The sequence below is a fragment of the Diuraphis noxia genome, unplaced genomic scaffold (genome assembly GCF_037042655.1).
Source record: "Diuraphis noxia isolate RWA-SAM2 unplaced genomic scaffold, SU_Dnox_SAM2 contig0002, whole genome shotgun sequence".
NCBI classification, from domain to species: domain Eukaryota; kingdom Metazoa; phylum Arthropoda; class Insecta; order Hemiptera; family Aphididae; genus Diuraphis; species Diuraphis noxia.
Genome location: NW_028301712.1, coordinates 25,897,323 through 25,921,469, shown reverse-complemented (window position 1 = coordinate 25,921,469; position 24,147 = coordinate 25,897,323). Strand labels below are relative to the sequence as shown.

General features: G+C 26.6%; 2 protein-coding genes across 3 annotated transcripts; one reads left to right on the top strand and one right to left on the bottom strand.

Annotated features, from left to right (window-relative positions):
* Positions 1-7,620, top strand: alpha-Man-IIa (alpha-mannosidase 2). Of its 2 annotated transcripts, XR_016190354.1 has the most exons (21): positions 1-271; positions 342-482; positions 615-680; positions 1,507-1,826; positions 1,897-2,037; positions 2,172-2,332; positions 2,440-2,635; positions 2,713-2,893; positions 2,973-3,157; positions 3,891-4,079; positions 4,140-4,212; positions 4,470-4,667; positions 5,024-5,193; positions 5,305-5,508; positions 5,585-5,769; positions 5,869-5,996; positions 6,074-6,226; positions 6,296-6,418; positions 6,483-6,755; positions 6,829-7,212; positions 7,284-7,620. XR_016190354.1 is itself a non-coding variant. In XM_015508130.2 (20 exons), exons 1-20 carry the CDS (start codon positions 173-175, stop codon positions 6,979-6,981), a joined length of 3,339 nt encoding a protein of 1,112 aa, XP_015363616.2. In that variant the 5' UTR covers positions 1-172; the 3' UTR covers positions 6,982-7,620. The 2 variants fall into 2 exon arrangements, 1 of the variants encoding a protein (XP_015363616.2); XM_015508130.2 differs by having other exon boundaries at positions 6,829-7,620.
* Positions 7,621-8,201: 581 nt separating this feature from the next.
* Positions 8,202-24,147, bottom strand: sn (fascin domain-containing protein singed). Its single transcript, XM_015508075.2, has 7 exons — positions 23,737-24,147; positions 19,765-20,264; positions 19,263-19,680; positions 11,986-12,142; positions 11,709-11,870; positions 11,477-11,613; positions 8,202-11,417 (listed from the first exon to the last, which is right to left on the bottom strand). The coding sequence occupies exons 2-7, from the start codon at positions 20,248-20,250 to the stop codon at positions 11,215-11,217; spliced, it is 1,563 nt and encodes a 520-aa protein (XP_015363561.1). The 5' UTR covers positions 20,251-20,264; positions 23,737-24,147; the 3' UTR covers positions 8,202-11,214.

Genomic DNA, 24,147 nt, shown 5'->3' with positions numbered 1-24,147 from the left:
ATTTTAATTAGCCACGTTATTAAATGTCAGTATTTGATATTAATTATAGTGACAATTGTTTCATAATTTTTTTTTTAAATGTATTTTGTAATATTAACTATTCAAAGTTTTATTTAAAACATAGTTGAAAGATAGTCACATACCATGAATTAAATGACACTAGAAAATAAAAATGAACTTTAAAAAAAGGTTTATTTTATTACTTCTATTTATAGTTCTTATGATATGCTTCATTTTGTATTCTATATTGGATAATCAAAATATTTATTCTGTAAGTTTCAAATAATTTGTAAATTGTGTATTGAATTTGAAATATTTAGTCAATAAATATTTTATTTTAGCAATTTGAAACCGTGAAAACTCCAATCTCTAGCTCAGAAAAGTTACGATTACAGTTAAAAAACCTCGGTATACAAAACACAAATAATTTGAAAAGCAATGATAAAAATAATGAGCCTATAGAAACGTCTAGTTTGTTCACGGTAAAGTTTAATTATTACAGTTACAGACCTATAATTCAACTGACTGTTGATCATTATTAAAGCATCTACTTCACATTATAGTTAACTATTTTTATTTTTTTAATATTCAAAATTTTGATTGTATGTTTTCAGTCTACATTACACAATAACTTTGAAGATGTATATTTATCAAGTGGAGTATGTGATCCAAATATTAATGTAAGTTATTATTATTAATACTAATTTTAGACTTTTTTAGAACATAATAAATCCAATGTGTTTGGAATTTGATTTTTAAATAATATTTAGGCCATGAGACAAAGAATACAAACTGTATCAATATCAGATTTGATTGAATTTGTCTTCTTGGGGTGGGGGGGTCCAAAAATTCTTCTTTTAATTATTTACCCACTTACCTCTTAATGTCATAGCATAACTATCTGTCTATATACAGAAATCGTGATTCTAATATGCACCTAAACTGTATTTATATTTAATTATAAATTTAGTTTCTACTTAAAACAATTTATTTGTATAAATGAACTGTGTATTACATTAAGGTAAAATTTGTAAGTTTTGTAATATTTTTTGATTTAAATATTGACATGATTGTAAAGTCAAATTTCTACTAGAAACTAATTCAAAGAATTTATGTAAGAACATTCATGTTAAACAAATTTATGCAATTCAACATTGATCAAAAACAAAAAGTTATGATATATTTTACAATTACATTTTAATAGTCTGAGTATAACTGCTGAGTGACCTATCTTCACGTATTCATGTCTTGTATAGTTGTATATATGCATATTTTTTTTTTAGCACATAGACTTGTTGTAAAAACCATTACAGAATGTACATAATCCAATAAATGTTTAAAAAATAATAATGGAAATAACAATTTTTTAATGTTTTACAGAGTTCAAATAAACATGATGTTTTTATTAAATAATTTTTTTTTATCATAAATTATAAAAAAATTATCTATATGAATTAAGAAGTTAAAATTTGAAGTGTTAAAAGAATGATGAAATTTAATTTTTAGATGTGGGATTTGTATGATAAATTACAATTCGATAATATTGATGGTGGTGCATGGAAACAAGGTTGGGATGTCAAGATCACTAAAGGACGATGGAATGTAAATAATAAGTTAAGGGTATTCGTTGTGCCTCATTCACATAATGATCCAGGGTGGAAACGAACCTTTGAAGAGTACTATCGTAGTGATACTAAGAATATATTAAATAATATGGTGATTAAACTATCAGAAGACCGTAGACGCAAGTTTATATGGGCAGAGATGTCATATTTATCATTGTGGTGGAATGATATCGACCAAAGTACAAAAATTAAAGTGAAAAAGTATAAACTTAAAGAATGTTAATTAATTACTTGATTTTAAGTGTGATAATTTATGGCTGTGCATGTGTAGATTGGTTGACAACGGACAATTGGAAATAGTTACTGGAGGTTGGGTAATGACTGATGAAGCAAACACCCACTATTCATCAATGATCACTCAACTTACAAATGGACATCAGTGGTTACTGAGAAACTTAAATATTACTGCCAAGTAAAATTAAATTCTTTCAGAAATTATTAATAGTTTAAATGTGGTGATAAACATTTAGATTTATTATGCTAGTATCTAAATGAAATTATTATTTTAATTCACTATCATTGTAATTTTTATTTTTATTTGTACAGTTATAGCTGGTGTATTGATCCATTTGGTGTATCTCCAACTATGCCATATATTTTGAATAGAATGAAATTTTCTAGTTTGGTCATTCAACGTACTCATTATTCTATTAAAAAGTATTTGGCAAAACAAAAACAATTAGAATTTCGATGGAGACAACATTGGGGTATAAATGATTATAGATAAATAATGGTTATATTCTATGTAGTCTTTTACTTCATCTGTAGAATAGTTCAATGATTTGTTCCTATTCTAATTTTCATTCTTATTTAGATACAGAATGCAATAGCAACAAAAATGAATTATTTACACACATGATGCCATTTTACAACTATGACATTCCTCATACCTGTGGTCCAGATCCAAGTATTTGCTGTCAATTTGATTTTAAAAGATTTCCAGCATTTGGACTAAATTGTCCTTGGAAAGTATTTCCAGTGCCAATAACTTCAACAAATGTGCACCGAAGGTGTTCATTACATTTTAGATTAAAAAATTTACTTTTATATTTTTTTTAATCAATTTAACACAAATATTTATTAATAGAGCATTAATGTTATTGGATCAATATAAGAAAAAAGCTGAGTTGTATAATACAAATGTATTACTAGTCCCTTTGGGAGATGACTTTAGATATTCATCGGCCAAAGAATGGGATTATCAGATGAATAATTATCAAAAATTATTTGATTATATCAATAGCAATAGTGACTCATTATATGTAGAGGTTAGTTTTATACATAAATATTAATTAGTAAAATATTAGTTGGTTTCAATAGTTAAATTTTTTTTTTTCAATTTATCAGGCATCATTTGGAACATTAAGCGATTATTTTAGAGCTGTACAATTGTCATCTAATTATAAGAATTTCCCAACATTGACTGGTGATTTCTTTACTTATGCAGATAAAGATCATGATTACTGGAGTGGATATTTCACGTCCAGGCCTTTTTACAAATGTATGGATCGAGAACTAGTTGCTAGATTAAGGTATGTTTTTATTGTATAAGCTAAATTTATTTTAAAACAATTTGATATGTATCATAATATTATAATCTATTACTATGTTTATTTGATGGCGTTAAAATGGTTTGAAATTCCTAAACTACAAAGTGCGATTGTTTTAACTTTTAAAACGATTTATTATGAGGATGTAATACCCGCCCCGCATGTGTTGTCTTCGTCTTACAAGTGCGTAACATTGCATATACTGTTTAGAGGGGAAAAGAACCACTCAGTCTGTACTCTTAGTAATAACACCAAAAGTTAACACAATATAGAAGATAATATTTTCTGTGAAGTAGCGTTTTTATTTGTTAGATATATTTAATAAGAAAAAAGTTATAATACTTTTAAAAATCTGATATTTTAAAATTTTTCAAACTTCAATAACTTTTTTCTTATTATAATATATCAAACAAATAAAAACGTTACATCACAGAAAATATCATCTTCTATATTGTGTTAACTTTTGGTGTTCCTACTAAGAGTATAGATTGAGTGGTTCTATCCCACGCTAAACAGTATTTGCAATGTTACACACTTGTAAGACGAAGACAACACATGCGGGTATCACGTCCTCTTAAATGTAAATTGTTTAAACGCCATCTTATAAACATAATATATAATTACTAGTCCTAAAGATAAAAAATAGTGGCATTAAAATAAACTTAAAAGTTAAAAGTGTTATTAATTTTGTCTAATATTTATTTATATTTTTTAGAGCTACAGAAATTCTTTATTCCTTAGTGTGGTTAAGTGCACCTTCAAATTTTACTTCCTGGTTATGGAAACAAAATTCTGAGTTATATAATTATTTACAAGCTGCTAGGGATGCTCATAGTTTGTTTCAACACCACGATGGAATTACAGGAACAGCAAAAGATGCTGTAGTAAATGACTATGCACAAAAGTAAACTAATACTATTTATTTATAATATGAATAAATAATAGATTATTAACATGATTACAGGATGCTGGATTCATTATCTAATTTAAATCATATCATTCAACACTGTATATATTTTCTGTTATATCAAGAAAAGGTTTTTTTTTTTTTTGTAATTAACATACCTATCAGGACCGGAATGTCCTCTGAAATGGTCCAAACAAGTATAAGAAGGGGGTCCTAGGTAGGTTCGGGTAAGAAATAGTTAGTATTTGAAAAAGTTGAGCAAAAAACAACTTAATACTTGAAGCTGCTACTTTTGATTCTTACCTTTATCCGGCCCTGATACGTTATTAAATATAATTTGAGGAATTTTTTGGTGTTTGAAATCTTAAAATGATTATTTTGCTTTAGGAACAATATGTATTTGATACAAACATTAAATACTTTGATGTAGATTGTTCAAGAGTCTATACAAATAGTATTGCACAATGTCGTGTTATACAGTTTGCTAATAATCAAGATTCACAGAGTGTTATTGTGTTCAACCCTTTGACATCAGTCATCAGAAATGAAATAATCACTTTGGTCGTGGCAACTGAAAATGTTAAGGTAATTCTTGTGAAATAAGTCTATTTGTAATAGATAATGCTTAAAATATTCAGAGTATTTATTAAAACATTAAATAGTATAGTAGTTAATAAGCTACATTGAATATTTTTATATTCATGATTTTTATTTCAATACAACATGCATCATTTAACATAATCAGTGATCTCTTTAAAACATAAATGTTTTGTATAAAAGCAGCAAGTTGTTGATTCTTGGAATTTCATATAATATTTGACAGTATATTCATATGTGGAAAAGAAATCATTTGAATTTACTATCATATTAACATTAAAGTGGTTTAGTTTTCAACCATTTTCTATTATTACTATTTTTTTTTTTTTATGTCAACAATACAGGTGGTCAATTCAGAAGGTGTGGATATTTCATTTCAAATCGATTCTACCTGTAATCTCCTAGATACGCCATCGATGACTTCTTGTTTTCAATTACATTTTATTGCTGAAATTGGTCCTTTGGAAATAAAAAAGTATACAATCATTGACTTGCCCACAGACATTAGTACCAAGTAAATTAGATACAAATTCTTTTTATAATAAAAACTTTAAGTTGTAGAATGTTGTTTTTTCCTGTTCGAGGTGTCAAATATTGGTTTTATTTATTTATATTTTTTTATTAGGAAGTATATGTCACTAATCAGTGTTTATAACCCAAAAATCGATGATGTTTTGGATCCTAGGATATTTATTAAAACTAGTGATGTTGAAGAATTTTCAATTGAAAATAATAATATTATTGCATCATTTGGTCGAAATGGTATGTTACAAAATATTACTCTTAAATCTTCTAGAAAACAATATCCAGTTTCATTGAAATTTGTGCGGTAAGTAAATTTACATTGACTAATATTGCAAAACCGTGAATATTTTTAACTTGAAATGCCATATTATTATCTTCAGATACGATGTAGCTCATGGTCCAGACATGAGTGGTGCGTATTTGTTCATGCCATCAGGAGATGCTGTTGATGCCCATGTTACAGAGCATAACCCTACAATTTATGTGATTAAAGGGCATATTTTATCACAAGTGATAATCCAATATAGTAATGTAAAACACTCGGTACTCCTCCGTCATACAAAAGGTAATAAAAAAAGTTTAAAATTCATCATTTTACAATATTGATGTATTGTTTACTAATATAATATTTAAGTATGCAGCAATTAACAATTTTTTATTTTAGATGCTTATGATGTTGAGATAAGAAATTTAATTGATATTAGACAACAAACGAATTATGAACTTTCAATGAGAGTTACTACTGAAGTGAATAATAATAATATTTTCCACACAGACTTAAATGGATTCCAAGTAATAATAATAAATCTAGGATTGAAATCTAATATAATATAGTATTTGATATATTGTGATAATCTTTCCGTTATTAGATGACCAGAAGAAAATATTATAAAAAATTACCAATCCAAGGAAACTTTTATCCAATGTCTAGTGCAATGTATATAGAAGATGACACTACTAGAGTATCATTATTATCAGTTCAACCTTTGGGTGCATCTTCATTATATAATGGCCAAATGGAGGTAATATCACCTAAGTTATATTTAAAATTAAACTTAAAAAAAAAAAAACAATACTTATCTGTTTACTAGGTTATACAGGATCGTAGATTGCGGCAAGACGACAATCGTGGGTTGGGCCAAGGGGTTTTGGATAATGTTCCCACTTTGACATTATTCAGAATACTCATTGAAGAGAATATTGGAAATTGTCAGGTACCTACATATAATTTCTTACAAAAATGTTAAACCGTATAATTCATATTTACAAACAATGTAGATGGATGTACCACAACTAACTGCACTCGGGATGACATCTATGTCGACAATGCTGTATCCTCTCGTTCAGTTAATTGATACATCGAGATTTGATCATCTCGAAGATACGTATGTTAGTAACAAGTTATCATTATTACCGAAAGATGTTCACTTAGTTACAGCTTCGTTGATTATCCAGAATTCGGAACCAGCTGTAGGTTTGGTTTTTCATAAAACCCAAACAACTCAATGTTATGGTTTTAGGGAAGCCTATCAAAGTGATAGCCCAAATGCAGTAAGTGATCGTTTTTCTTTGTTTTAGTTTTGAAAATATTATTTCATATATTATTCTTAATTTTAACTTATAGATTAATCTTAAACCACTTACATCTTCTTCGGCTGAAAACATAACTATTTATGAATCTTCGCTGTCTTTTGTGCACATCGGACCAAAAGTAAATGTCCTAAAACCACAATTAATGGAGCCAATGGAGCTAAAAGGATATGTGATAAAGAAATAAAAATATTTCAAACAATTTCATATAATATTAAGCTTTAAGGCTGTGGTTTTCAAGTTGCACAGTTAAAGGCTATAACCACAATTTAAGATAACATACATGTATACGAATATCTCAACAGCTTAATTTAGATAAATTGATCTCCAGAATAATGCAGACAGTTTATTTACAAAATCAGCAGTTCTACATAGAAAAAATAACAACTAAGTGCTCTCAGTATATATGATTATAAATGTATTGAATAAAAAAAAAAACATATCCATTATGAAAATATACATTAATTAACTACATTAACTTTTATGTAGGTCCCAGATGCCCTTCTTACAGGTAGTAGTCAAAGATAAACACTAGTCATAAAGATAAATGGTCAGTTGATTAACATGTTATATACCTTCAATTGTGACTATAACTGGGAGGCTGTGTACATTCTAATCATAGATCTGAATGTGTACATGTTTATGCATAAATTATCCAAATATAAATGTAAATAATTGATTAAAAATCAATAAATGTGATAATAAGAGTTAATTGTTATTTATCAAAATATATTTTGTGAATATTATATAGTGAAATTTCTATTAAACAAAAAATGTTTGTGAACTCTAACCAAATTTAATATATTAAATATATTTATCAAATTTATTTTGTTGCATTGCGTTTTATTGTTATTTTTAATACCTATTAAAGTATACAACTATTTCAAAAGAAACATTCTCAAAGCATAGTTTTTGTTTAACTTTAATATTTAAGTATTCTTATTTAATGATTTTATTAGTAAATTACATATTATGATTTTTATACTGATTGTATTGTTGAAATGACATGGTTAATAAGTTTATTACTTAGAACAAAGTCTGAGAATATAATACCTCATAAGTGCCTATATACCCCAAAAATAAATCATCTAAAATATATTAAAATGTACAATATTTTAAGTAACCTACATAGACATTTTATCTGAAAAAAATAATTATTCTCATTAAAAATTTAAAACCAGATTTGTGTGTTAAATTCCCAAGAAACTCAGAAATTACTAGGAAATTGTCAAATTAAAACCTTTTAACTTTATTTAAGAATGCATGAGAGGTATTATAAAATGAGCAGTGTTTAGCAATGGAAAATAACACATAGTGCATCAAAATTCTATTCTATCCCTACTTATTACTTTTTATGGTGGAAGGTGGGAATATGTAGGATTGACAGATAATAAAATCCAACAAATATAATTACATAAATCAAGTATAATAAATTAATATTTATTAATAATTTAATACTAATAATAGTTTTTTTTATAAATATGTAAAAAAATTGATTAACATTATCATACCCACTTTACTTTAAAAAAATATTGTGAAACGATAATACTTAATATCTAAACCAATATTGTTTTTGGAATATTATGTATAAAATATTTCTATTTTAAGTGACTATAACTATATTATAATATATAAAAGAAAAAAAACATTGCACACATTTCTATAAAATAAACTACATGAAGGTAAATAAAATGGATAGAACATAGTTAATAAATATGCATACTTAAAATATATAATCTTATTATTTATTAGGGTGCAAGATAAAAAAAATTCACACAAATCTAAATTATACTTAGCATGTGCTTTAGGATCCCCAGGTTTTGTTAGTTTTAATTATGTTTTTTTTTTTTAAAAAAACAAAGAGTTATTTATTTCTCTACACTTTTGTTACAAAATGATGGCGAAGTAAATGCGTTGTATCATAATTCAAATTTATAAATAAATAGTAATAGATTTTGAATTGGTAAAAAATTATTTTTTTAATTATATAAATGGGTAATAAATTGATAGGTGATTGGCTTAAAAAATTAAGTTTTTGTAATACATTTTTCTGAAACATTTATATGAAACATAAAATAATTATTAACAAAATTAATAATAAAATATAACTTTTGAATCAATTGACCAAATGGAATTAAGAAATTAAATTCATTCCAAAAAATAATTTTGCTCTCTTATGATACATAATAAATGCTATTAGTAAAAAAAATTGTATAGCAAAAAAATTCCAAGCACTAATATTTATATAAATACACATTTATGGAATATAGTCAAATTATAATTATAAATATAAAGCATACATATTTTTAACAAAAAAAAAAATAATAATAATAAATAATATTTAATATATTAAAATAAACATAAAATACAATTATAAGTGCAAAATTGCAAACATAAGTTTAACACAAAAATAGTTTCATAAAACATATTAAATACCAAACAGTCTCCATAAATGCGTAAAAAATGTATAAAAGTTAAAAAATATTATGTTAAATGAGTATTCTATTTCTTTGGAAGACTAGTAACCAATATAAATAGATAATATATTGAATTGTAAGACAATTTGCGTACCTCATTCTCATTCAATATTTAAGTACTAAATGTACATCAATACATATAATATATATTAAAATGTAATATACATTTACTATATATTGTGATCAACATTGCTTGCACAAATCAAATTGTTTTTATATAATATTTAATGTCTCCATTTTGTTAACCTATTTTCAGTACTGCGCATTGCATTTTCAATATATAAAAAAGATTTCAATTTATAATAAAAATGTGTTATTTTCATTATTCGTATAAAAAACAATTTTTTATCATGTTTTTTTAGTGAACAACATTAAACTAAACATAATAAGAAAATATTGAGATTGTGTTTTGTTTTTTAATTTTAGTTAAAATATTTAGAGCATATATTTTATGCATGACTTATGTCTAATGTTTATATTATTATTTTGTACAAAAAGTGTAAAATGTTTAATAAAACCATGTTGTATGTTTATAAATATATTTGTTCAAAACAAAATTATACCAATATTGAGCAATATAAATCTGTTTAAAAAACTTGAATTTATTAAATTGTATTTATTAAACTTGGTTTATAAAACAATTTAAAAAATATATAACTGATTCATTCATTGTTTAAATATAAATTTTTAAGCAAATTTTGTCCCAGTTGTAAAAATATTTTATTATTGTTGGTTTTAGCAAGTGAATCAACTAATATAATTAATAAGTTGAATTAATATGTTAACACAAAACAGTTATTTAAATAGTAATTATTCTATGAAATTTATCTTAATTTGTGATTCAATTGTTTCTAAAATAAAGTATTCCATAGGGCAATGGTCGCCAACCGGTGGTCCGCCGTAAAAATTTGATGGTCCACAGAAAAACTTGAACATTATTTGTAATGTTGCGAGTTTATAATTGTAATATACAAAAGTAGTGTATAATGTCACTGTATGAAGATTCAGTTTAACAACAAATAAGAATAAACACATAATAATATTATTTATTTTCACATGTTATAAAATAAATGGACCTAATTTCCAACTATGTTGGTTTATTATTATTTTTTAATCAATAATAATTAAACTAACAAAAATAATTTTGTTATTAATAATAAAACCCTTTATTGATATTTTATAAAATATGCTTTAATTTAATTTAATTTTTTTTTTTTTTGAACTTTGTATTCAAGACATGAGTATAAGATTTAACTGATTTAAGTGGTCGGTAGAATTTAGAGTTATGGATTTAGTGGTCCGTGAGGTCCAAAACGTTGGCGACCGCTGCCATAGGGTATATAAAAGAAAAATAGAATCCATCATAATATACAATGATTCACTGTAAAAGCATTTTTCAATGGGTATTTGATGGACCAACATCTTATCGACAACAGTGCCAAAGCTAAGTTAGTTTAGTTAGTTAAATTTAAGATTATGAAATTATGAATTATATACCATTAAATACGTTTGAAAATTAGGAAAAAGTGGATGGAAATTGAAAAGTAAATCAAACTCTTTTAATAAATAGAATGTTGAGACACTTTAGTGAAAATATTATTAGAATAAAAATTAAGATACTTACAACTTAAATTTAAACAAATACCAATAAGTTATTAATTATTATTTAATATATTAATTATTTTACTAAGATCATATATCTGTGTTCATATTATAAGTATGTTTTGAGTGAAATTTGTAATTTTTATAAATGATAATTAATTATAAAAAAAACTTGGGTGTATATCTTTAGACTATTTAAATAAACATAATTATAGGTAGTTTATTTTTATACATATTATGTATATTTAAAAAATCCCATAGTATTTATAGGCACACCTATCCCCTCCCAATTTATAGTGCATATGTATTTGGAGATATAATATTAATGTATATTATATTTATTAATATTCCCATTTTGTGGCATTGTTATAATCTCCATCACCAAGTTTAAACATTCCATTTTTGCCATCAGTAAGATAATAACCTGTAACACTTTTAATGCATATCCTTGTTGGTTCTCTTAATTCAATAAAAAATCCTTCAGGTACATCAGATTCCACAGAAACGCCTTCATCATTTGCATGCCAATATTTGTTAGTTTGACCTAAATAAAAATGAGTAGAAATAAAAATAAATGCTGTAATTAAAATGTTTTGATAATACCTTTAAAAAATACAATTCCTTTATCAGACCGTTCAACTTGTATAGTCTCATATGATGCCTTGTTACATTCAAGGCGTAAGCTTGATGATGATTTATACCCAACAAATCCTTGGTCACATTTTAATACCAATATTGGTCTGAAAAATAAATCAATACAAATGTTTAATATAGGTAATTTCATATTTGTAATTCGTAAATCAAAAACATGTCGGATGTTTTATGTGAGATATACCTGTTTATGAGGTAAAAGAAATATTTGCAAGCGTCATCAATTGCATCAACATTTGCATACAGATGGCCAGACCGCTTAGTAGAGACATATTTGCCGTTGTTAGCACGGAAGCAAACCGACCCGTCCCCTTGCCACGCTAACTCAAATAGAGCATTCGATGATCTATTTAATTTTCACAAAAACAATATCGTTATACAATGATCAGATATAAATTAATGTTAGGTATATTAAATTTTCGATTAATTTATAAAATACGAAAGACGAATAATTCGCATACTTCTTATCGGCAACAGCTTGTATTCCACCTCCGGTCTCGAGAGTCCAATACTTGTCTTGCATTGTGCGTATGTACCATCTTTTAGTGGAAGGATCGAATTCCAATTGAAAAGTCTCGTGATCCGATATTTCGTCTTGGTTAGCTGTTACGTCCACCCCTGCAATCGGATTATATTTTTAAAAAATGTTATTCTATAAGAAGCCATTGAAATTGATGTCTGTGTTAAAACGGTAGATACCAGGATATGTATCAGGTACCAGGTACCTATTATACTTACTATCAGTGGCAGTTTTACAGGGGGGGGCGATAGGTGGACCACTCTCCTTAAACCGTGTAAAAATATGAAAGCAATAGGAAAAAGTAAATGGGATATGTACATAAATTATAAATAAGTATATGCAAAGTATTTACGTCACTACCCCCTCTCGTGACTTTTAAATCTTCACTGAACAGCAAAACGATTAACGAGTAAATTACCCAATTCGAAGTTCTAATAAAAAAGTAAACCTATATGGTTTAACCTATATACTTCCATCATAATATTATTATTATATAAGCTATGTACCATGTACATTTAAATTATTTTTAAACAGATTTAAAACTAAGAGGATAGAAAAATTAGCTACATTTGTTATTTTCGTCTTACAAATTACAAATAGTATAATTACATAGCAAATGTATATTTAGCAGTTAACTTATAGTTTGTTTTGATATCAAATTGAATTATTTAACTCTATGGTAACGAAGTTGTATGTTTCACTGTAGAAGTTTTTTCGATACTTTATTTGAAAGCAAATTTTATAAGTAGAAAATAATACTGTTTAAAAAAATCCTCATAACTCGCTTAAAAATTTAAAGAAATACCACCAATAAAATACAGTCAATGCTTTTACCCTTGAGTTTAATTGGTGGTACTGAGATAAGTGGTAGATCAATTCGTTAGTATTAAAACCTAATCGTTAACTAACTGCTGATTGCTGAACGTAAATATTGAGCTACAAATGAATAATTATTATGCAACAACAAAAGTAAGACAACAATTATAATGCGGGTTAAAGTATAAAATGTTTAGACATGATAAGATTAATTGTAAATATAACAGTTTTTACAATAACCTAATAGGTACAAAGTAATTTAGTTTTTTAAACGGTTTGAGAAGTCGAGAACGTTAATATACGTTATTATTATTTCATTTAATTTATTTGAGATTAAATATAAATTTAATGTTTTATGACTTATTTCAGTGAAATACACCATGCGCCAACCAAGGTGGCAGGCAGGTACACCATAATTTAAATCTTACCTACCACAAGACTAATTATTACAATTACAATTATATTAATATTATTCTGCACGAACTGTTTATTTTAAATGCATATCTATAAAGACTATCCATAAATACTCCCTACTGTTATGATAATTGTTACATGAATAAGAAATGTAAGTAAAGCCAAAACACAGAATTTCTAATTCTTAAAACAACATGTTACTATTTCAATGTGTTCAGTAGACTGTGGTTTTACTATAATTAGCTTCATTAACAATGGAGAAGAGAATTTAGTAAGCTAAGCTTTTAGTACAGTTAGCCATCTAAACATTTTAACCGTTCTATATACCCATAGTCTCGGCGACTGAATGTCATGAAAAAAATCTTGTTACTCGTGAATAAAATATTTCATTTCCTTTAGAAAATATTTTTGAAAATGTTAATAACACGAGCATCTTATGATATAAGATACAATATTATATTATTGAAAAATTGAAGAATTACTACAATATAATTGATAATTATAAACTAAAATTTAAAGTATAGTATTTTCATTATGAGTTTCGTCAGTCTTTTATTTAAGAAACAAAAATTATATTACGATCAATTATTTTACTAAGTCATAAACTATAAACGATAAAAAATATTATAGTCCTATAGTTTAGATGGTTTAGATTTGGCCCATTCTACAAAATAAAACTGTTTACATCTATGTAATATTAGGATTTTATGAAAAATAACTTAAATAATTTCTACTAATTTAACTCTTTAAAGAAACGTCTTGGATTCTTGGAAAAAAATATCATAAATAATTAATAGCGTCAAACGCTTGAATTTATACACCACACAATTTTTTTTTATTGAATATTATAATTATACGAGTAAGTTATAATATTAATTGTGCAATATATATTCATAAATTATTTAATATATAAATTATGACTATATATTAATAATATTTAATGCCTTAATGGGCTTAATGGACAATATACTTCCTCCATTTATAACAGGGATTCGTGTATCTAAGATACACGAATCACAAGTACAATTTGTACATTGTATTATAATGCAATATTCTGAAAAGTATCAAGTATCTTTATTTTTACATAATATATTCGTCATGAATTCATGAATCATCTTTATCAGTCACATATAAAAGAATAAATGTTAATTACAGTTTGTTAATTTATTTATATTTAATCAATAAAATAAAATATTTTAAAACTTAATTTTAGTACTTTTTATCAAACTTCAATGTTTCTAAAATATTAATTATTGTACAGCCACTATAGCACATTTAAAATTAATTCCAAGCGCATTATGCACCCATCTATTGTAGAATGAAAATATAGTAGGTATTATTAATTATTTTAAGTTATAACTAACTCTTAAATATTAAGTCTTTTTGTAACAATAATTATTTAGATGAAGCTATTAATTAACAATTACATTTCATTTTTTTTTTTGTCAGTATACTCACTCATTAATTATAAACCATTACGTATCAATAATCAACATATTTAACGAAAGGTATTATCTATAATATAATAATTAATAATTATCACTAACACTAATATAAAATACGAACAGATGACAAATCTAAAAATATATAAATTAAAATAGGAATGACTTGTTATATAAATAATCAAAACGATTTGCAGCTAAAATAAATAACAATGTTATTTTCTCTTTTCTCAATAATAATATTGTTTATGACGGTTTCCGCTTTTCTTAGTTATGTTTGTTCAATATTTATTTTGTAAAATAACTTGTTTTTATATTAGGTTAAATAATACAAATTAAATAATCGTTCGCTCACCTTCTTTAAGCTAACTATTGCTTGTGTTGAAGGTAATGGTTTCTTATAAATAGTATATAATTCAATAATCAAAACATTTAATATAATATACTGAAGCTAAAAAGTACTATTTACATAATTTTATGATAAAATAAGGGTATGTCTCACTAGGTACCCTATTATTATACCTCTAAAACAATATTATAGAAACTGTGCATCAGATCCATGACCATGTAGTTATCGCATGTATTCTAGATGGACCTACCTAACATTTGAGATAATAAAAAATCATACATAATACAGCGGTAAATACGTGTACAAGTTATTTATAGACAATTTTATCGAAGAGCTAAGTACAAACCGCCAAGAGCTCTGAAACGTTAATTATATTTTAATGCGTTGATATTGTGTAACACTTATTCCTATGTATGTACAAGTAGTGTTGTTTAAGTTCGGATTAAATAACAATGACGTATCCGTTAAATAATAATAAATTCCAAAATGACAACACTGTATTTTAAAGAAAGAATAATTTTAATAATCAAATTGAAATGCAAACAAAAATGACTGACGTAGTGACGTCGTTATATTCTTATATTATACAATACATATATAATTATTGTATGCGAACAGAATATTATCCGTAGATACGCACGGTAAGTAAAATTAAAGATACAACAAGAATGTATTTTGAAGAGCTACATAAATGCGTCTCCGCCAGACCGTGTCAAATTAAAACAACAATTATAACGAAGTAAAACCAGGTTTATTCACCTGTGTTATAATTGGTTTAATCCTCGAACTGAGGTGTTTAACAAGATGCCAAGACGAGTAGTCGACGTAAATACATAAAGAAAAAATATTATAAAATAGAGCTGATAAAAGAAATTACTAAAAAGTAAAAAGTATCAACCTAACGTAGTGGGGTTTCCATAACAGATTTTCACAACTTAACTTTAGTTTGCAATTAGCATATTATTTTTAAATTACATGGATTTTTGTAAATTCAATTTTTAGCTGAATACATTTTGTTTAAAAAAATAAGTTGTTTAACAAAATATGTGTTAAAACAAAACTAGTACAAATGACGCATTATTGATTCATTGCATCAACTGTGTTTTATTATTCTATTCATGTAATAACTAATAATATATTATGAACTTCCTTCGATGTACCATAATATTATTAATTTTAAAACAGTTGTAACAAAATAGTTAAAAGAAATTATAATTTAAAGATGCATGAAAAAAACTCATACAAAAACAAAACATGATATAAGTATTATAATATTATTCAAGTGGATATAATGACTACTATTTAAATTGTAATTGTTAACTATATAAGAGTCAAATATAGGCTGGTTATAGTTATTAATGAGCCATATCAAATTTCTTCACAATTAATTTTCAAAATAAAATACATAATATATAGATATAATATAGTCTGCTAGTTCATATTAATTGCAGAGTTAAATATAAATTGTTACTAATAACTCAGAAAAAACGCGACAATATAATGTATGTAATTAAATGTTATAATTAAAGAAAAAAATTAAATATATAAGTAATTAAAATCAATATATAAATAAAATCATTATACGGAATATTACCTCTAACCAAATTAATATAATTGTATTAATGAACAAGACATATTTAATTTAAAAACTTAATTCCAATACAATTTTGTTTGAAAAAAAAGGCAGGTAAGTCATGGATGTCGCTCTGCTGTACAGTAGGTTACAAGCAACTGGTAATGGATGGAATTAAATTTGAATCCAATGATATTACATCATTGTATACGAAAAACGATTCTGACCGAAGACGGTTTATATGTCTAGGATATATTATAGATTATTAAAAATTATCAAATCTTAGATTTAAAAAGAAAATTTTTTATGAATTTCTAGTTTGAAATAATTTGCGAATTTTCGTGATTTTTACATAGGTATGTTGTCAAAATTCAAACTTTGAATGCTTGTAAAAAAATTGTGATTACGCATTTATTTTATTTTTCAATTGCTATTGTAAAAATATTATAGGAGCCATGTATTAAATTTTCAAATCTTAGATATAAAATGAAAATTTTTTATGAATTTCTAGCATAAAATAATTTATGAATTTTCGTGATTTTTACGTATGTTGTCAAAATTCAAACTTTGAATCCTTGTAAAAAAAAAATTGTGACCATGAATATATTTTATTTTTCAACTGCTATTGTTAAAATGTGTTAGAAGCCTTGTATTAAATTTTCAAGCTTTTCTACCGAATAGATACATTTTTATCGATATTTATAGAAAAAAAAAAACTAAGAAAGTTGAAAAATTAAAATGTCAGTAAACAGCTCAAAACAAATCTAAATATTTTGAAAATTTTATCAAATATATAAAATGCCTATATAAACATTCAGTCAAAATGTCAAATATCTGCGATCATTTGTTTTAGAAATACACCAAAATAAGGAAATCACTAAGAGTGAAAATCCAATGTTGTAAAAAATTAAATTTCAAATGCTCATAAAAATTTAATTTGAATTTCCGGTGGACTTTTTATTTGTGATAAAGATTGAAAAACTTGTAAGGAATCTTGTATTAAATTTTGAAATCTTAGATTTAAAAAGAATTTTTTTTATGAATTTCTAGCTTAAAATAATTTGTGAATTTTCGTGATTTTTTCGTATTTTGTCAAAATTCAAACTTTGAATGCTTATAAAAAAAAATTGTGACTATGAATTTCTTTTATTTTACAACTGCTATTGTAACAATATGTTAAGAGCCTTGTATTAAATTTCCAAGCTTTTCTGCCTAACAAATAAATTTTTATCGATATTAATTTAAAAAAAACTAATAATGATCGAAAAATTCAAATGCCTATAAATAGTTCAACTTAAGTCGAATGTCGAAAATTTTTGAAAATTGCATTGTGGATAGAATATACTTCTATTAAAATTCTGTGAAAACTTCATGTATTTATGGTCATTCGTTTTAAAGTTACATCAAAAACCCAAAATCGATTTTGTCGAAAAATGAGTGTGCGTAAAATTTCCCGTTTTTCCCTTAATTTTTAGTTTGTTTTTCTCGATTATTTAGAAAAGTATAAAGAATTTTTGTTCTTTTGACCCCCCAAAGTACCAACTAGATTCACTTTCTGATCGAACGAGGTACTGAAGTCAAAAATCGAAGCATTTTTACTGCCCCAAAACGTGATGACAGACACAAAAAAAAAATGAAATAAAAAATAAAAACACACATCATGGTAAAATCAATACATTCATCGCTCCGCTCAGAATCTAAAAATGGGTTGATTATAATATATATATATATGCGAAAATAATACGTAAAATGTTGATGGAGAGCAAACAGGTTTTAATGCTGCGAGTTGAATTCGACACAAATTAGTAAATTACTATAGGTGCTGTAATTTAGAACAGAATCTGTAGTATCAAAATGCCATCATTCACGGAATTTCAAAACACCTATACTCCTTTAAAATAATTTTAAAAACTTTCTTAGCATAAATAAAGTTACTTGTCATTAAATTATTAGTTGTATATTGTTAATAATTTTATTGTATTGAATGATTTTTTTTATTAACTTATAAGGCATAATTATATATTTTGTTTGGTATATAATTTTAAATAATAAAATACAATTTTGTGCTTACAGGGTATAAGTTAAAATAATATCAATATAACCTGAAAAAAATTAACTATTTTAAATTGTAATTTATTCAAACTATAAACTATACTGTTTTGGAGAAACAATAATACAAAAGTAACACATAATTTTAACAACATTAATAATATAATATAATATGTTACCATTTCAAGTACTATGAATTTAAAAAAATTTGTTTTAAAATCTTTTTTAAATTATACCTTTATACTATTCTATACGTGTCTTAAAAAATTAGAGAAATATCTGTGAACTAATTTTTTAAACACGAAAGACGAATGTAAGTACATAATTTTCTGACAGAAAAGAACAGTAATTTCATGACAATTTTACTTGATCAAAATTCAAAAATCAAAGTAACTTCATTACTTTTATCTATAAGTAACAGCTAAAAAGTTAAGAAAAGAAAAAAAACAATATTTATTAGACTAAAAATCAAAAAATATTGCAAGTACACAGAGAAACTATAAAATAATTATTTATTTACATCCATCCATCCAAGTTTCAAATGTTATAAATTGTTAAACTAATTAGCTACTAACCTTGTTTAACTGATACATATTTTGAATTGAGAGCAGCAATAAAACTGGCTTGTGGTAAAGAATCTTCAAGAGTGAATAACTCATCTTTGGTAACTGTCTGTGATCGTGTTTTAAGAAGTGCTTTAGAACCAATTGGAGATAAATAACCACCAACTTTGTCTCTCAAAGCTAAAGACCCAGCTGAGTGGTACTCGAGCGAAAATAAACAATTGGATGTACATGTGTCTACTAATTTTCCATCTCTAGATAAATATTTATTGTTACATGTGTGTATGGCATATTTGAAGTCATCATCAGGTCGTAGTTCGAGGGTAAAAAGTGTATCTTCGCCCCAAGGTATGTTTGCATCAACATGAATTTCATCTAAGTTTTCAGACAAATGAGCAAAACGTTTTCGTCCAACTGATCTCAAGTTCACCTTAAATAATATATTTGGATTGAGTAAAAAGAATCTTAACATAAACTACATAATATAATACATATTTTGAACAAATGTATTTACTTGAGGCCTCGCAGCTAAGTGAACTAGCCATAGTTCACTGGATCCTGCTGCTTTCGCTGTGCATTTGAGATTATCTGAGGAAGCACCTAAGAAGTAACCACGTACAACATTTTTCAGTGCCCAGCTACCAGAGTTTCCATCGGTTACAGAAACTTGAAATACAGTTCCAGGATCAGTAGGATCATCACCATCACAAGTCACATTTCCAAAAGTATCTACTGCTAAGTATTTATCTAAATGTGATCGAAGTCGAATTGTAGTAGTAGGACCATCACTTAATAATGAATTATTAGTGCTTGGTTCCAAGGTCCATAATTGTTTTTTTTTTAATGATGCACCATTAGCGTTGATTTTGAACCCAAATGTTTCAGCTGTTAAATAACGCTTAGAATCAACATTGACCAAACCAATTGTCCAGCAACTGCAAGGTGAAACTGAATGCTTATGACCTCCTTCATTGATTTCATGATTATTGAATCCGTTCATGACTGAAAGTCAATCTAAAAATAACAAAATTGATCTTAGTTAATAAAAATCATAATAGGTGTATTTGTTTACTTGTAGAATTATATGAATACAATATTAATTAATAATATCATTAAATGCTCTTGAATTAGATATTTATAAAGCATTATATTTTTAAATAGGATGATTTTTTAAACATGTTGATACCTATTTTTTCCATTAATAATACTTTAATTAAAATTCTGATTTTTAGAATATAAAGAGACCATAATTTCAAATTTCTGATTTATTTTTTGTTAGTTGAAGAGTGTACAAAGTTCTTTGAAATGAGAACCCCACTTTTTTACTGTAAATTATTTATTGGATGATATTTTTGGAAATTTTTATGTATCTAAATTAAAATTCTAACAAGTAGTCACTACTGAGTTATTAAAATATTTACACTAAGATAGTAATCCTTAAATATGATTTTACAAAAATATACACTACATGTAATATTAGCCATAGTATTCACTACAAATTAAAATTAAATCATTTATATTGATAAATCAAATTATTATCACTACTGACACCACCAACATTTACAAACCATCTAAGCCCCAATCATACATAATCCATTACCATAAATATATTATTCCTCGTATTATTCTTAGTGCACAACATTATACAACTAGAAAACTACTCGTTCAAATTTTGATTTAGATACATCAAATGTTAATAAAAAATATCTGTTGAAGGGGAGGGGGAGGGGTCCTTTTTAAAAAACAGAAGCTTTTGTTATTACAATTTCATGTTACATTGCAAAATCTCAAGTATTCGAAAATATGGAGTGTTAAAAATTCCAAAAATCAAAATTTAAATGTTTATCTAATTTAAGCATAAAAATAGGGTGAGCATGCTTTAAAAATCACCTTGTATGTACATATATTATACAAATCATTGTTTTGTTTAGTGTATCTGTTGTAGGTAAAAATATAAACAGTTTATTACTTTTGTGTATTTCTATTTTTAGACATATTTCGTAAATAAAATATTTGGTCAAATATAATTATCTTTTATTATTTTTTTCCGAACGGTTTTTACCTTAATATATTATTTTTCTTTTATGTACCTACTGAATCTAAAAAACAATGATTATGTTCAACCTTGTATCCAACAATTTACGATACTAAACAAACCGTATCACTTTTAATATGCACATCATTGATTGCATTATTTTCTGTCACCTAATGAAGCCTTCATGCAGCCTATAGGTAATTTATTCTGTTATTGAATATACCTATGTTGAATCAAAATTGTTGATATAGTTATTTTAATTTTATTATGGATAACGAGTATGCCATAACCATGTACCAACATTCAACAACTAACAAGCAATCATTAAAGATTATTTATCACTAAAGTCTATAAGCATATATAAAAGGAGATCCATCAATAGATTGAATAAGCAGTTTCTAAATTAAATTATCAATAAACACCTATTGGCTATAATAGTATAATAAATTAATAACGGAATAATATAATGCACAATGTGAGATCAATACCTCTATAATCTTATAATGCGATTATTAATGCAGTAATTAATTTTTCGATAACCTTAAATTTCAACTTCAATTGGTAGGTAATAATTTATAAATTTACGTAAACTTTGGATTGTTACGATATTGTTGTTAATTGTTATGTTTTAAGTATGCATAGGTAAGTAAATTCCAAAATGATATATGATTCCTACACGTAATATAAATTAAAGTACCGAATATTAAGGATTAATTTAAAATTTGACTTATTAAATAATTAGATTTACGATTTACCTATTGAAGTTAACACTTAGGTATCCAATACCCAATTTTTTTTTAAAGAGGGTTTTCATCATACATAGAGCGGACAAACCTTGAAACAAATACTTTATACTTGAAGACTAATATTCAGTGTACATGAATATACGATTAAACAATACATAGGTAACGTAATATTATATTACATATTTATCAAATCAAACATTTTTATGACGTGTAGAATGTCAGCTGTCAATGGACACCTAAAAACGTTAAATAATTAGTTCTAGAAGTCGGATTGATGATTGATCGATACAAATAAATAATAATTCCTAACTATTAATATTATATTCGATATTATATAATAATAAATCAGCAATTATTTGAAACCATTGGACACGAATTACCGAATACCGAATAATAAAAGAACGGTTTTTTAATTTTGTTACCATTCCGCTGAACGTGCATAAAAACAAATGACTGACCTTTAAAGTTTTAAATATAAACCTCATGGCATTTCGTTATGGAGAATCACGTTATATATAATATATACATAGGTATAGTCGGTGAAGTATGCGTTCTGCTATACTAATTAAACGTACTAAAACCAAAAAATAAAAATAAAAATAAAAATAAATCAACGATTAAGCTCTTTATAAAATTGTGTTTTGTGACAAAAACCTACGTAATCTTAAAATTGCCGGATGATCACTGGATTGGTCGGGGTTTCGTGGAACAATAATAAAATAATCGTTTACCTGTGGTACTGAATAATTACAGGCTATACTGGTACAATAATAAATTAATCAACATGACAACAAATGCAGAGACAAACATTGATGATTTAAACACTAGGGCAGAAATCAAGTTTATAGACTATTTACCACTATAAAAGCTATATAAAATAAACATAATTGTACATTTACATAGAATACGATTTCGTCAGAAACCTGGTCTGTACATTATTATAATATAATAATCATAAAATTAATATTGATATAATTATATTAAGATATATAATATAATAAAATCTCTTGTGCTAAAATAAGGCTCGTCAAAACGTATTGGAGGCGGGGACGAAACGCGCACCCGGTTATGGTTTAGGGTTGGTCACAGACGGGCCGGCGGATGACGAGCGGCGGCCACCCCCGCGGACCCATCACGCACACGGTTTTAAAGTACAATTCAGTACCTACCACCAAGATAAAAGCCCTATTTTTGGGGTGTTGATAGAGAGGGTCGTTGTATATAAAAATAATATTATAAAATAGCAGTGCACTGTGCCTATTAATATCTAAAAGTAAACAACTGTACGACGCGCGGCGACTGCTGTGGAGATGACGGCGGCGGTATGCATCGAGTTTCCCGAAAATTCGATACAATCGCCAACATAATAAAATGATATCCGCGAGGCGGAAAATCGATTTTCGGCGCGACGAAAACGCCACTGAGCGGTCCGCCGTCGGGAAAACCCGTACGCCACAATAGCCGCTGGGACGATGAACGCCACTACACGAGTTTATTAAAGTGTCAAACGACCAGACGACATGATCGCTATTCGCTGTAACGATCGTATTAAAATATAATATTGACGTCGTCACTCGTCTGGACAGTAGCTTTTTTTACATTTTTTTTTATCGGACATCATGGCATAATAATACATCGCGACATGTGTAAATAGGTACCAATGTTATAACTAAATTAATTTAATATGTCACGTGTGCATACGTACCGATTGCGATGGGGTATTATTTATTTATATGAAGACAACGACGACAGGCGTTTACGGGACCTGGAGAAGACGATACGCGTAAAACGACTAACGACGAGACACACCGCAACTACTGATACGCGCACACACGAAGAGTGCAACAACGGGACTGCTGCTGCCGGTCGAGTAGTGAGTACTCGAGTACGATTCCGTACGATGTGAAGTTGTTATTATTTTGTTTATAACATTGATGACTGGGAAAAGGGAGGGGCTGCCGGTATGGTAGAGTTGTAGTGAGCCGGCGAGCAACGTATTGCCCCGCGACACCTATCGGATTGGAGCGACAGATGTGGCCTTACTACTAAACATCATATTATCATGCTGGCGTCCGCCGACTGGAGAGCACCGGTGGTGCGCGAAGCGGACGACGTG